Consider the following 12640-nt stretch of genomic DNA (forward strand, 5'->3'; position numbering starts at 1 on the left):
TTTTTGATGCAGAATACTGTCATAATACTGTTATAAAGTAGGCAAATTTATATGTAGAAATAACAAACCATATTAGACTTAGTTTTTATCTTAACTACTTATACACTAAATATGCATACTACTTATAGGTTCATTACTTTTGATATGCATAAGTGTTTAATTGGAAAAATTTTAAGTAATAAAATAAAAATATTCAACATTTAGAAGTATTAAAATTAATTTTAAACATTTTAAGAATAGTTGTTTATGGTGACTAGAAAACAGAACACAAATAGCAATAGTCTAGGATTTAATGTCCATCATAATCACTTATGAATATGTATCTTAAAATTTCAAGTATTTCTTCTCAACATGTTAAATAATAAAAACAGACTAATGCCCATACCTTATAAACTCTCCTCCAGTTTTTTTTGTTGTCTTTTAACATTCGTGACCAAAGCATATTCATAAGTTCTGGAAATTGTTCATACATAAAGGTAGCCCTGAAAAGAGAATAATTTTCCTTGCAATATGTTAATTTTGACAGTAGATGGCAGGCTTGTTCTAAATTACTGTGTTTTCCTGAAGAGCTTTAAAAAATTAATAAGCTTAATTAAAAAAATTAATGATATGCTTCCTTAAAAATATTTTTCCTATATTCTGTATAATATCTAGCACATCTGTAAGCCCCACTAATTAATATCATATTTTATAAGTCTTTCATTCACTGGCAGAGATCTAGATGTTCATCAGGGAAAAATTTGTATAAATTTATTTCAAGTTATTTTATATACATTTGTCAAAATTTAACATGGTAAGCTACAGTAAGTCTCTAAACTTCATTGAAAAAAATTTGTTTTACTTTTTTGAGCTAATTTTTAAGGGGAATGGATCCTGTGTAAAACTTCATTAATATTTGAACGGTTATGCAAAATTCCTATCTGGCAGCTAAACGATTTAAAACTGAAAGCAAATTTCACATTTCTGTGTAAAGATAGTTGGATTCTTTCTGCACTGCTGAGTCAAATTATCACTTACTTGGCAATCTCTCCCATGAGTTGCCCAGAAGGTCCCCAAGGATCGTCATTCGTTGCTTCTCGAACCTTAGACTCGATCTCTGAATAATTCATAACCACATTGGTGCTGCAAAGAAAAAAATGCACACACATAACACACAAAGATAAGCATCAAAACTGAGAAACACATGAAAACTTAATAATGACACTACTTGGTGTCCTAATGAGATACCTCTACAGAGTAGAAGAGATCTTCCGTGCACAAGCTACCCTGAGGACACTATAGAACACATTTAAGTTATCTTTAAGATTTTACACTTCCACTACTCTTCTAGAATACTGATAATAGACTGTATTAGAGGTGGCATAAGTCTGGAAAAAAATGGTTCTGGGTCAAAATTTTTAAAAATTGAATATGCTAGAGTTTATTAAAAGTTGTCAGTTTTCTGACCAGACCTGGTTTACTTGCAGTCTTAAATTTCTGGCTTACAGAAATTCTGTAAACTAATTGGCTAAATTATATACTATAACACCTGACCACTTTATATTTTAAAAAGAAATGACAAAAGATGACTGTAAAAATGTTTAGAACCACTACAAACACTTCACTGTAATAGCTTAATCTTTTTCACTTATAATGGAGATTATTATATCATACGCATTTTCAATCTCACTGTATAGTCACTGTAACCCTCACTTTTAATGGCAACATGATATTCCATCAGGAGACTGTATGATAATGCATTTAACTTTCACTTAAGACTTCAGCAGTGGTCAAGAACATGGTTTCTAGGAGTCAGAAAGATCTGACTAAATACTTACTTTGTAACCTTTGATGAAACTATTTTAATTCTTTTTAAACTCAGCTTCCTCAAATGCAAAATGAGAATAAATAAGAATACTAGCTCAAAGAATGGCATTACCAAACGGTACTTAAATATAGGACTCTATGGAGATGTTCACCTGAAACATATGTACTCTTATTGATCAATGCACCGCATTATATTTAATATCTAAATTTAAAAATTAATAAAAGGCCAAGAAAAAGACCTTATTGGCTAATAAAAATTTTTGATATGCCTTAACAAAATAAAATAAACTGATGGCTTAAGCAATAACAAAAAAATATTAGGACAGTATCTTGACATATAAGAAATGCTCAATATGTTAGCTATTTTTATTAGAGATAATCACCTTTTAGAATTTTAAAATACTAAATATTTTTATGAAAAAGGATGAACTTTTCAAAGAGTACCTTAAATTTAAGCATGAGGTTGCAAAATTGTTTGATTTTTAAAGCAATTTCTCATGCTTATATGGATTTAATTTAAAAACATTCTGATGAATGAAGAAATACTTTGAAAATGTGACATATATACTAGCATTAATTTGACATCTACAGCTCCAATTACTGCTAAACAGTTGTTATAACAGATGCCAATGAATATAGTAATTCAAATATCCCACTTAAAATTAAGTCTTAGAAATAATGAAAAATCAGAATCTGTAACTATTACTTAAATATATCCAACTTTTGCTATAGAGTTTTTCAGTCATCAAAAAATTTTGCTTTTTAAATAAGAAAGGTTTGGTTAAAACTGGCACTCAAATCTCTTTCTTAAATATAAAGAAATATAAATATCAGATTTACTACAAACACTTCAGTTTCTTTATCCTGAAAGAATAGACAGGTTAAAACAATTTTGGGTGAAATTTTAAAGGAACAATTACGCATGTAATTATGATTTGACAAGTCATAGAATAAATTTGACTTCTAGATTTACCTTCAGAATCATGTTCTACTAAGGAAGAAAAGCAAAATCCTATTTTTTTCCCAAATCTTAGAGAAAGCTGTTTCCTAAAATATCAGCTAGTTTGATAAAATAAATGCAAATTATTTCCCCAGGATTAAAATAAATACATAATCTCCACTGCCTATTTCAAAATTTAACACTATTAATGAATTTTCATAAATATCCACTAATGATTCTATTGACAATAATTTTATGTATAAAGAAAAAGGAACGATCACATTTTCCCCTAATTTTGTCAATAGTGGAACCAAAATAAAATCAAGGGCAGCTAATGACAGATTTGCAATTTAAAATGCCATGAAATGATGGATTTCAGAATGCTTTTGTTTGTCCTAGTGGCTGAAGAATGTGTGGCTTAGGCAGTTAAAAGTGTCAAAATGCAGCTGTGGGAATGAACAATAGCAATTAGGATTATAATTTATCCAAGCATTTCATTACCAAGAATGCACTTGAAATCTGTTTGCATTGTTTAATTTGTTGAAGAACAAGATGAAAGAACTTCATCTCTCAGCCCATGTGTGTGAAATATTTTCACTAGAGCCTTCATAAATACTGTTGCTTTCAGAACACTACTTTCCTTGTTCAAGCTACAAAAACCCATGGGTCAAATGAGAAAGGTCCTGTTTCCGTAACCCTTCACAAAATTCTTAGCTGAAGGCCTGTGTGTTTGAGAGGACTGTGTGTTTAGAGGGAGAGGTGGCAGAGAGCCAATAATTTAAGAATTTCCGTATTTCCTTGGCTTGAAAAACAATGGGAACTATGTAAAATGACAACTTGCCACTCGAACAGACTCACAATACCGTTATTAAGTATATCCACAGAAAGATATGGCAATGATGATGACAAAATAAAGTCAGAACACTCGTGTTCTAAAATAAGGCTCTATCTTAAAGCCATTTCCCAAATAAAACTATTGCTTTTAGAAAGTGGAAAGAACTCTTAAGATGAGATCTGATGCCATAATGAATTTCAAAAGAAAGTATTTTTAAACTGCATTCAATTCAGAAACAAATGTAAACTAAAACAAAACACAACTGTATAGTTTGGCCTTATTCCAGGTCATTCAAAAATAACTATTTCTAAAAAGGTAGAAATGACATTTTGATCCTTCCTTTCCCATGTTTTCTATTGACCTCAATCCACACCCTACCCATAATTCCAATGACCTTTTTAAAAAAGAAAAAACCCTCCTTCCTTCCATAAAGAAAAAAAAAAGTCCAGATGTGAAAGGAAAAAACAGCTAATTTAATTTCTAAAACTTTCGATGATTGACATAAATATTTTAATATGGGTATTTCAGACACAAGAGGGGGCTCTCTCTTCAGTTTTTTAAAATATACAAAATTCAGACAAAGGTCTAGGATCTATTTCACAAACAACATTACAACATTTCACAAACAACATTTACTGGAAATTACCAGTAAAGGATATATGAAGCTGCCCACATTCTGAAGATTTTACCTTAAAAGCAATATTGAACAATTGTGTCCAAAATCTACAATTAAAATCATTATTGTTCATATCCAGTTTTTTTTACCTTTGCTCCTCACACCCTAGGTAAATAGGTAAGACGAAACTAAGAGTCCCCCCCAGTGAGAGTACTTAACCCTGGACAACCCAGCACCCCTCACTCACTGGATCTTTAATGCCAGTGGCAAAAATTTACCATCTTCATGCTCTCCACACAAGCTTCTATGGCTGTGTGAACATACACAATGTTCAAGTAGCTGAGGGCTGATTAGGCAATTTGTAAATTATTCATGTTCACTTCGGCCCTCCTCTTTATTCCCCTTTTCTGCTTATTTCACCACTCACTAATAATAAACTATGAAGTTATTTTACTTGATAACACTTTGAGTCCAGGTTTTAGAGGCAAAACTGGTTGAAAGTAAAAGCTACAACAGGCTTTTACTTACTGCTTCTTCTAATCTGCATTAAGAGTCAGTAAAATGATTGACAAGAAAAACTTGTATAGTCTTATATTCTTGTCAAAAGTTTAAGAATATGCTTTACTAAAACAAAACTATATACACCAAGAGAAAAAAACAAAAGCATAAGTGCGATCCAGTACCAAGTGCTAACAAAGGGACAAGGAAATCGAAACACTGAGGTAGTAAGAAGTATTTTTCCCAGTGTGCCTTTTTAATTTTACTGCTTTCTTTAAAGATGGAGTCAAATGGATCTGAATTTTTAATAATGTTTCTTATTTTTGTTTTAAACTTATTATAAACTTGTATTTTATCATGTGTATTCATACTTAATCCACAGATACAGAGGGTCAGAGAAACAAAAACAGGCAGCAAAAGATAGTGACAGTTCAAAGTAATGGTTTAAAATGATGGTATGGTTTTCTTTATATTTTGCTGAATTATTGTACCCAAAGGAAAATTATTAAATGTCATTAAAAATGTAAATCAAGTATTATATAATTATTACACACTTTATGCATATGGAAATAAGCATGATAGACCATGAAGTATTATTTATACTTCCAGTGTTTTGTCAGGGTAATAAGTACAGTAAGCTAGTAACTAAAATATACATATACATATTAAAACATGTATACCAACAAGTGCTATGTATGTAAAACTATAGGGAATAATTTAAGTACCTAATATTAAAATTAAAATGATTTTTTAAAACTACATATTAGGGAAACTGACAATAAAACCTGTATTTAAAAGTTACCTTTTGCCCTGGCCGGTTGGCTCAGCAGTAGAGCGTCGGCCTAGCGTGCGGAGGACCCGGGTTCGATTCCCGGCCAGGGCACACAGGAGAAGCGCCCATTTGCTTCTCCACCCCTCCGCCGCGCTTTCCTCTCTGTCTCTCTCTTCCCCTCCCGCAGCCAAGGCTCCATTGGAGCAAAGATGGCCCGGGTGCTGGGGATGGCTCTGTGGCCTCTGCCTCAGGTGCTAGAGTGGCTCTGGTCGCAACATGGCGATGCCCTGGATGGGCAGAGCATCGCCCCCTGGTGGGCAGAGCGTCGCCCCCTGGTGGGGGCGTGCCGGGTGGATCCCGGTCGGGCGCATGCGGGAGTCTGTCTGACTGTCTCTCCCCGTTTCCAGCTTCGGAAAAATAAAAAAAAAAAAAAAAAAAAAAAAAAAAAAAGTTACCTTTTAATTTCCATACCACAAAGATTTCAGATGATATTTTTATGATTTAGGTAAAATTATTATGCATCCTATAAAATATCAATCTTTTAAAAGCTTTTTAATAATAATAAAACACCCATAAAATGAACAATGAAAAAGTTTTCTAAGGTAACAAGTCACTTAAACCAGTAATATTTGTTACATTGGAAAAAAAAATCTTTCTAGCCAAAACACTAGGGAAGTAGTTTTAAGAATACCTGCTCTAAAAGCTTGATAATAGACCATGTGATATTTATTTTTCATCAGGAAATGGTCTTCACCATATTACTCGTATTTGGAGGCTTAACATTTTATAGATTCAATACTCGTATTTTAAAACCAAGTTATATGTTATTACAGTCTTGTGAACAATATCAAATTTATGGTCAATAACTAATAAGTCGAGTACTCCGGAATTCAACAAATGTAATTTTTGTTGTTAACAGAAAAATCTGAGGCTGTACTGAAATGGTGTGGGGGAGGTGGAAAAACTGATTCATCCTCTTGGCTGGGGATTTGCTACCCATCAAAAAATATTTTCTTGATCTGAAAATGAAACACAAAGCAATGGAAAATGTCTTAACACAAGTAGTGGTTCAACAGAAGAATTAATGCTACTAGAAGCAAATGTTATTATCATACTTGATTATATAATATCTTAGTTATAAAATAGCTACAATGCTAAAACAAGGAATAAACTACAGTGCTCCTTCCATACCTAAGAAAACTAGTAAAATAAATATTGGAAAGAAACCTAGCGCTGGCTGGCCCCTTTCTCTCCACTGCAGCCACCACCAGCTGCGCCCCTCTACTTAAAAAAAAGGGAAAAAATATTTAATAGCAACTCCTTATTTAGTAAAGAAGTTAACTCACTCTGGATCACATAACTGGTAAGTGGCAATAGATGTTCAAACTCTGATAGATTTCTAATTCCAAACCCCATTTTCTATCATGCCACTGTGCTCTAAAATCAGAGAATTAGTAATGTCATCTGACTTGAATGAAAAAGCCTACTTAATAATATATAAGATGACATCACAAACTGTGCTACTAAAAGAAATGCTCATTTAATGTTTAAAAAAGACTTTAAAATAAATATATTCACAGCATGGAAATTACATTTTCTTCAGTTTAGCTAAATATTAAACACAAATTATCCAACTAAAAGGGAGGCAATCAATACACCCCCTCTTAAAAATCTGAGGCTGTCTTATCCATTCTTCTGCAGTAACATGATTTTAGAAGAGTACCCTGTTTCTTAAATTCATACACCTGTTTCGGTCCAATTTTATCAAAGTATGTGGGGTGCTCATCTGCAGATTATTTATGACTTTATTTCTGCAAAGGATTAGGCACCTTCTGTTTTCTCTTTACTTTTTAAAAGGAAACATTAAAATGCTAAATGCTGAAACACGAAACTTTTGCTTTTTAAAATAAGTATCAACATCACCCCCTGGTGGGCATGCCGGGTGGATCCCGGTCGGGGCATGCGGGAGTCTGTCTGACTGCCTCCCCGTTTCCAACTTCAGAAAAATACAAAAAAAAAAAAAAAAAAAGTATCAAGAATTTGTGCTGAAATATTATACTTTACCCTTTAGCTATCAGTCAAAAAAAACAACAACAAATAAATAGTAGAGCAGTTACTATTTTTGCCAGGTTTTGTTGAGGGAGGAAGGGGGTCCCACAGTCCTTTTTAAAGATCAAGAATAATTCTAAATACTCAAAGAGCAAATTAGATACTATATCTAGATGCCTACAAGATTTTAAAACATGGTACAGACAGAAATACTGCCTAAGTCCAAACTCAAGCTGTCTACCTATGACATTAAAACCACAGAAAACATTGTATTAATGTTCAAAACACCACTTCAGTTGTTCCTTCCTGATATGATGTAAAACAATAGAAAATGCCTAACTAATGTTAACTATTTTTGAAATACTCAATTAAGTTATAAGAAAATGAAGGACTGCATACTCTCTTTGAAGTTAAAAGCCATTCTTCCTACTATGAAATTCTTCAGTCCATTCAGGCCAATGATGGCCTTCAACTTCAGTAATAGTTCAGTCCAGTATTACCAATGGGGTAGAGAACAGAACTAAAGAATTTTTATCATTCTTGATGTTTCCTATTACTGCACATTGTTGACTGATAGGACAATATTGCTGTAATCTTAACTCAAAATTTTACACTGCACTTGTGCTACTTAGAGATAAAGTGGAAACATAAATTCTGTAAAACTGTTTTCTATAAAAGTACCTATTTTTGCGGGGTGGGGGTGGGGGTGGGGAGATGAACAAATTAAACACCGACACTACTCTGCAGGTAAAAAAAAAACAACTATAAAAATACATCCCTCACATTCTTGAAAGATTAGCTAAAGACCTTTGTGTATCTTTAAAATTATGAAAAAGAAACTACAGATTCGATTAAGAGTTAAGGTATCTTGTGCATACTACACTTCCTCAGCACTGGGTAACTAACTTAGATTCACCAAGTTTTATTTTTTAGGTAAGAAACCTGTGCATGGCAGAATAGTTTTCATAAATTTTTTACTGACTTCATATAGATTTGATTATGTCATTAACCCAAGGTACCACCAAATCTGGTGCTCCTCTCTAAATACATATAAAGCTTCTTCTTCTGTATGTGAGTCATCCTGTTCTTTAGCTGTGCCAGGCTCACCACCACTACTGGAGGCTGGCTTTCTTTGAGTTGTTTTCACACAGAAGTTAAATTCTGCCCACAACCCCGCAGCTGAAGCACCACAAAGCTGTGAGGTGGATGCCAGGGACCAGCTCAGTAAGGTCACCCGTTTTCCCTGCATGCAGGTCAGATCTGGGGCATAACAAAATTATTTTATTTAATAAATGTTCTAGAGCTGTTTTAAAAAGTCAAAACTCTCAACAGAAAAATCTTATCAAGAATCTTCTGTATTAGCCCTGCTGGCTGGCTTAGTGAGTGGTAGAGCATCGGCCTGGCTTGTGGAAGTCACAGGTTCAATTCCTGGCCAGGGCACACAGGAGAAGCGCCCATCTACTTCTCTATCCTTCTCCTTTCTCTTTATCTCTCTTCCCCTCCCACAGCCAAGGCTCCATTGAGGCAAAGTTGGCCCGGGTGCTGAGGATGGCTCCATGGTCTCCACCTCAGGTGCTAGAATGGCTCCAGTTAAAACGGAGCAATGGCCCAGCTGTGCAGAGCATCACCCCCTAGTGGGCATGCCAGGTGGATCCCGGTCGGGTGTATGTGGGAATCTCTCTGCCTAAAATACCAAAAAAAAAAAAAAAATATATATATATATATATATATATATATATATATATGTACACACACTGTATTTTAGAAAGGAGAATGGTTACATAGGAAATGTAAAAAACATTCATCTAAAAACTTTTATCAGTAACTAACATTAACCAATTTATAATAGTTTCTTTTTTAATGTCTGCATATTATCTGAATTCCAAATGATATCTTTATCTAAATATATTTCAAGCTTAAAAACCAACATCCCACATCCCTGCAGTTTCATTTTATTTATTTATGTATTTATTTATGTATGTATGTATTTATTTATTTATTTTTGTGGCAGAGACAGAGAGTCAGAGAGAGGGACAGACAGGGACAGAAAGACAGGAGGGAGAGAGATGAGAAACATCAATTCTTCATTGTAGTTCCTTAGTTGTTGTTCATTGATTGATTTCTCATATGTGCCTTGACCGGGGGACTACAGCAGACTAAGTGACCCCTTGCTCGAGCCAGTGATCTTGGGCTCACGCTAGTGAGCCTTGCTCAAACCAGATGAGCCCACACTCAAGCTGGTGACCTTGGGGTCTTGAACCTGGGTCCTCCACACCCAGTCCGATGCTCTATCCACTGCGCCACCACCAGGTCAGGCCACATCCATGCAGTTTCAGATTGTGCACGGAAGAAATATTCAGTCCCTTGCTTATGGAAGAGTACACCTAACATTCCAGGAAAATTTCTAGTACTGATTTTCTATCACTTTGCAGGGACACAAACTAACCAGACACATTGAAAATGTCTGAGATTCACGACAACTGATATGGTCATCATTTAAGTGTCAAGTTGTCCTAAAATGTAACCAGCAGAATAAATCTTACGAATTTATTTCCCATAACCATTATTTTATGGTTTATGTAGAATTCAAGGTCAGGAAGGATTACAGATAATGAATAACCATGAAAGGAGTCAACACCCCAAATTTAGTTTCAAACGGCAAACTACTACCAGACTAGAATGTATATGCAAGTTGATCTTTGCCCTTGTTGGATAGCTCAGTTGGTTAGAGTATCATCCCAATATGCCAAGGTTTGCAAATTCAATCCCTCGTCAGGGCACATATAAGAATCAACCAATGAATGCATAAATAAGTGGAACAAATCCATGTTTCTCTCTCTCTATCTCAAAAGATAAAAACATAGAAGCAGGGGTTAAAATACCTAGTTTTATATAAAAGGTCATTAAATGTTTATAGTCCAACATAAACATTTAGTGTTTAGAAAACACTAGAACCCAGATTTAATTATTTCAATGCCTCAAAAATACAGGAATTGAATTGATCCAAAACAAAACAAAGTAGTACTTAAACCAGGATGGTAATTGAATTCTGCCCTTCAAGGTCTGCCATTTAATTCTTTTTTCCAAAAGGTACTGACCTCTTGATCACTATTAAGTGTAACTTAAACTGGCAACTTTTCAAGGAAATAGTTTTGTAATTTATGTAACAGATGTACAAGAAAAATTATATAAATGAGATAAGCCAAGAAAAACATCCTGATGTCCACAACTGAATTATGACCTGTGGGAGGAAGAAACTACAACTATTTCCCTTTTCTTAAAACTTCAGTGATTAGCAATACCAAATAAAATAACCCATTTGATAGCAGCCCATTTTCAGAAATTAAAATGGGCCTTGACTCCAAGACTATTCCAAAACCCAAGGCCACACTCAAGGAAAATATGCATTTATGTATTTTCATAATCTGCTTATGGCTAATTTTGTGTAAAAGCAAATTAATATACATATTACTGATCAATTAATTTATTGAGAAATTAATAGGGCCCAAATCTTGTCTCTGATCCCTGGACAAATCAGTCACTTTGTGTCTCAGTTTCTTCTTCTGAAAGGTAGTTCCTATATATTCCTATATATTCTTGTAGAGAGTAAATGAAGTATGTGTAAAGAATTTAGCACACATGGTTATTTTCTTGCCAGTATTTATTATTATTATTTTTTTTTCTGAAGTGAGAAGCAGGGAGGCAGAGAGACAGACTCCCACATGCACCCAACTAGGATCCACCCGGCATGCCCACTAGGGGGGAATGCTCTGCCCATCTGGGCTGTTGCTTCATTGCAACCTGAGCCATTCGAGCACCTGAGGCGGAGGCCATGGAGCCATCCTCAGCGCAGGGGCCAACTTTGCTCCAATGGAGCCTTGGCTGCAGGAGGGGAAGAGAGATAGAGAAAGGAGAAGGGGAAGGGTAGAGAAGCAGATAGGCACTTCTCCTGTGTGCCCTGGCTGGGAATCGAACCCGGGACTTTCACATGCTGGGCCAACGCTCTACTACTGAGTCAACTGGCCAGGACCTAGTATTTATTATTTTTAGTTTGAAGATACTCAATATACCAATGGCTTTCAGCTGCTGGTCCATGGGCTGGTGCTGGTCCACCAGAAATTTCATTTCCTACTGGTCCACAAAAGAGTTAACCACCCTGATGCTGTATGAAGATTACAAAGTCCATAATCATTGGGTTTGTAATCTTGAAACCACTGTTTTATATGACCTCTTAGAGTAGACTAACATAATACTGACTACTTACCTATATCTCATTCACTGTTGCAGAACTTTACAGTTACAGTAAGTAGGAGAAACTGAAGTGAAGATTTTGAGAACTATATAGCAAGGCAGAAATGACTCTGTTACTAAGAAATGGCCAAAGAACTGGAAATCAGTATCACTATGAGACAGGACAAGCATCTAGTAATACAAGTCCCAGCACAGAACAACTGCTATTTTATGCTTAATGGAGTTTGTATTTTGAAGTTCACTCTCCTTAATCTTAGTACATTACTAACTGTGAGCTAGGATTTTATTTTACATTAAGTAACAATTTCTGTTTTGGTGGTAATCTGATTTCATCTGATAAAAAAGTCTAACTTGTTTTGGATTCACTAAACTAAGTCACTAATAACTACTTGGGTTGAAAATGCCAAGCAAATTATGCCAAAAACAAAGACTGAAGGTATTATAATAGGAAGGAAAATGGCCTAGCATGAATTTATATTTACAATTTATTTATTTTTTTTTTAACTTTTTTTTTTTTTTAGATTTTTATTTATTTTTATTCATTATATAGAGGGGAGAGAGAGAGAGAAGGGGGGAGGAGCAGAAAGCATCAACTCCCATATGTGCCTTGACCAGGCAAGCCCAGGGTTTTGAACCGGCAACCTCAGTGTTTCCAGGTTGACGCTTTATCCACTGCACCACCACAGGTCAGGCCAGTATATTTACAATTTAGAAATATCCAAAGGAGCAGAATTCGGAGTTTCAAAATGCCAAAAATAAGGTCTACGTAATCACTTGATGGGGTGTCTGGCTGAACAAAAGATTTTAGAAGGGCCACAGTACCCAGTTTCTGTACTTTTCACCTGCAAAACACAAACTATTATAGTAGGAAAT

General features: G+C 34.7%; 1 protein-coding gene across 3 annotated transcripts in view; it reads right to left on the reverse strand.

The window, feature by feature from the left end:
* Window positions 1-12640, reverse strand: part of CLINT1 (clathrin interactor 1) — a 58271-nt gene that overhangs the window by 27404 nt on the left and 18227 nt on the right. For all 3 annotated transcript variants that reach the window (XM_066341512.1, XM_066341511.1, XM_066341510.1), the window contains exons 2-3: window positions 1018-1122; window positions 386-482 (exon numbers count right to left, since the gene is read on the reverse strand). In XM_066341512.1, coding sequence (XP_066197609.1) covers window positions 386-482; window positions 1018-1122 — 202 coding nt within the window. The remainder of the gene's footprint in view (window positions 1-385; window positions 483-1017; window positions 1123-12640) is intronic.

Source organism: Saccopteryx leptura, chromosome 6 (assembly GCF_036850995.1).
Source record: "Saccopteryx leptura isolate mSacLep1 chromosome 6, mSacLep1_pri_phased_curated, whole genome shotgun sequence".
Lineage (NCBI taxonomy): Eukaryota > Metazoa > Chordata > Mammalia > Chiroptera > Emballonuridae > Saccopteryx > Saccopteryx leptura.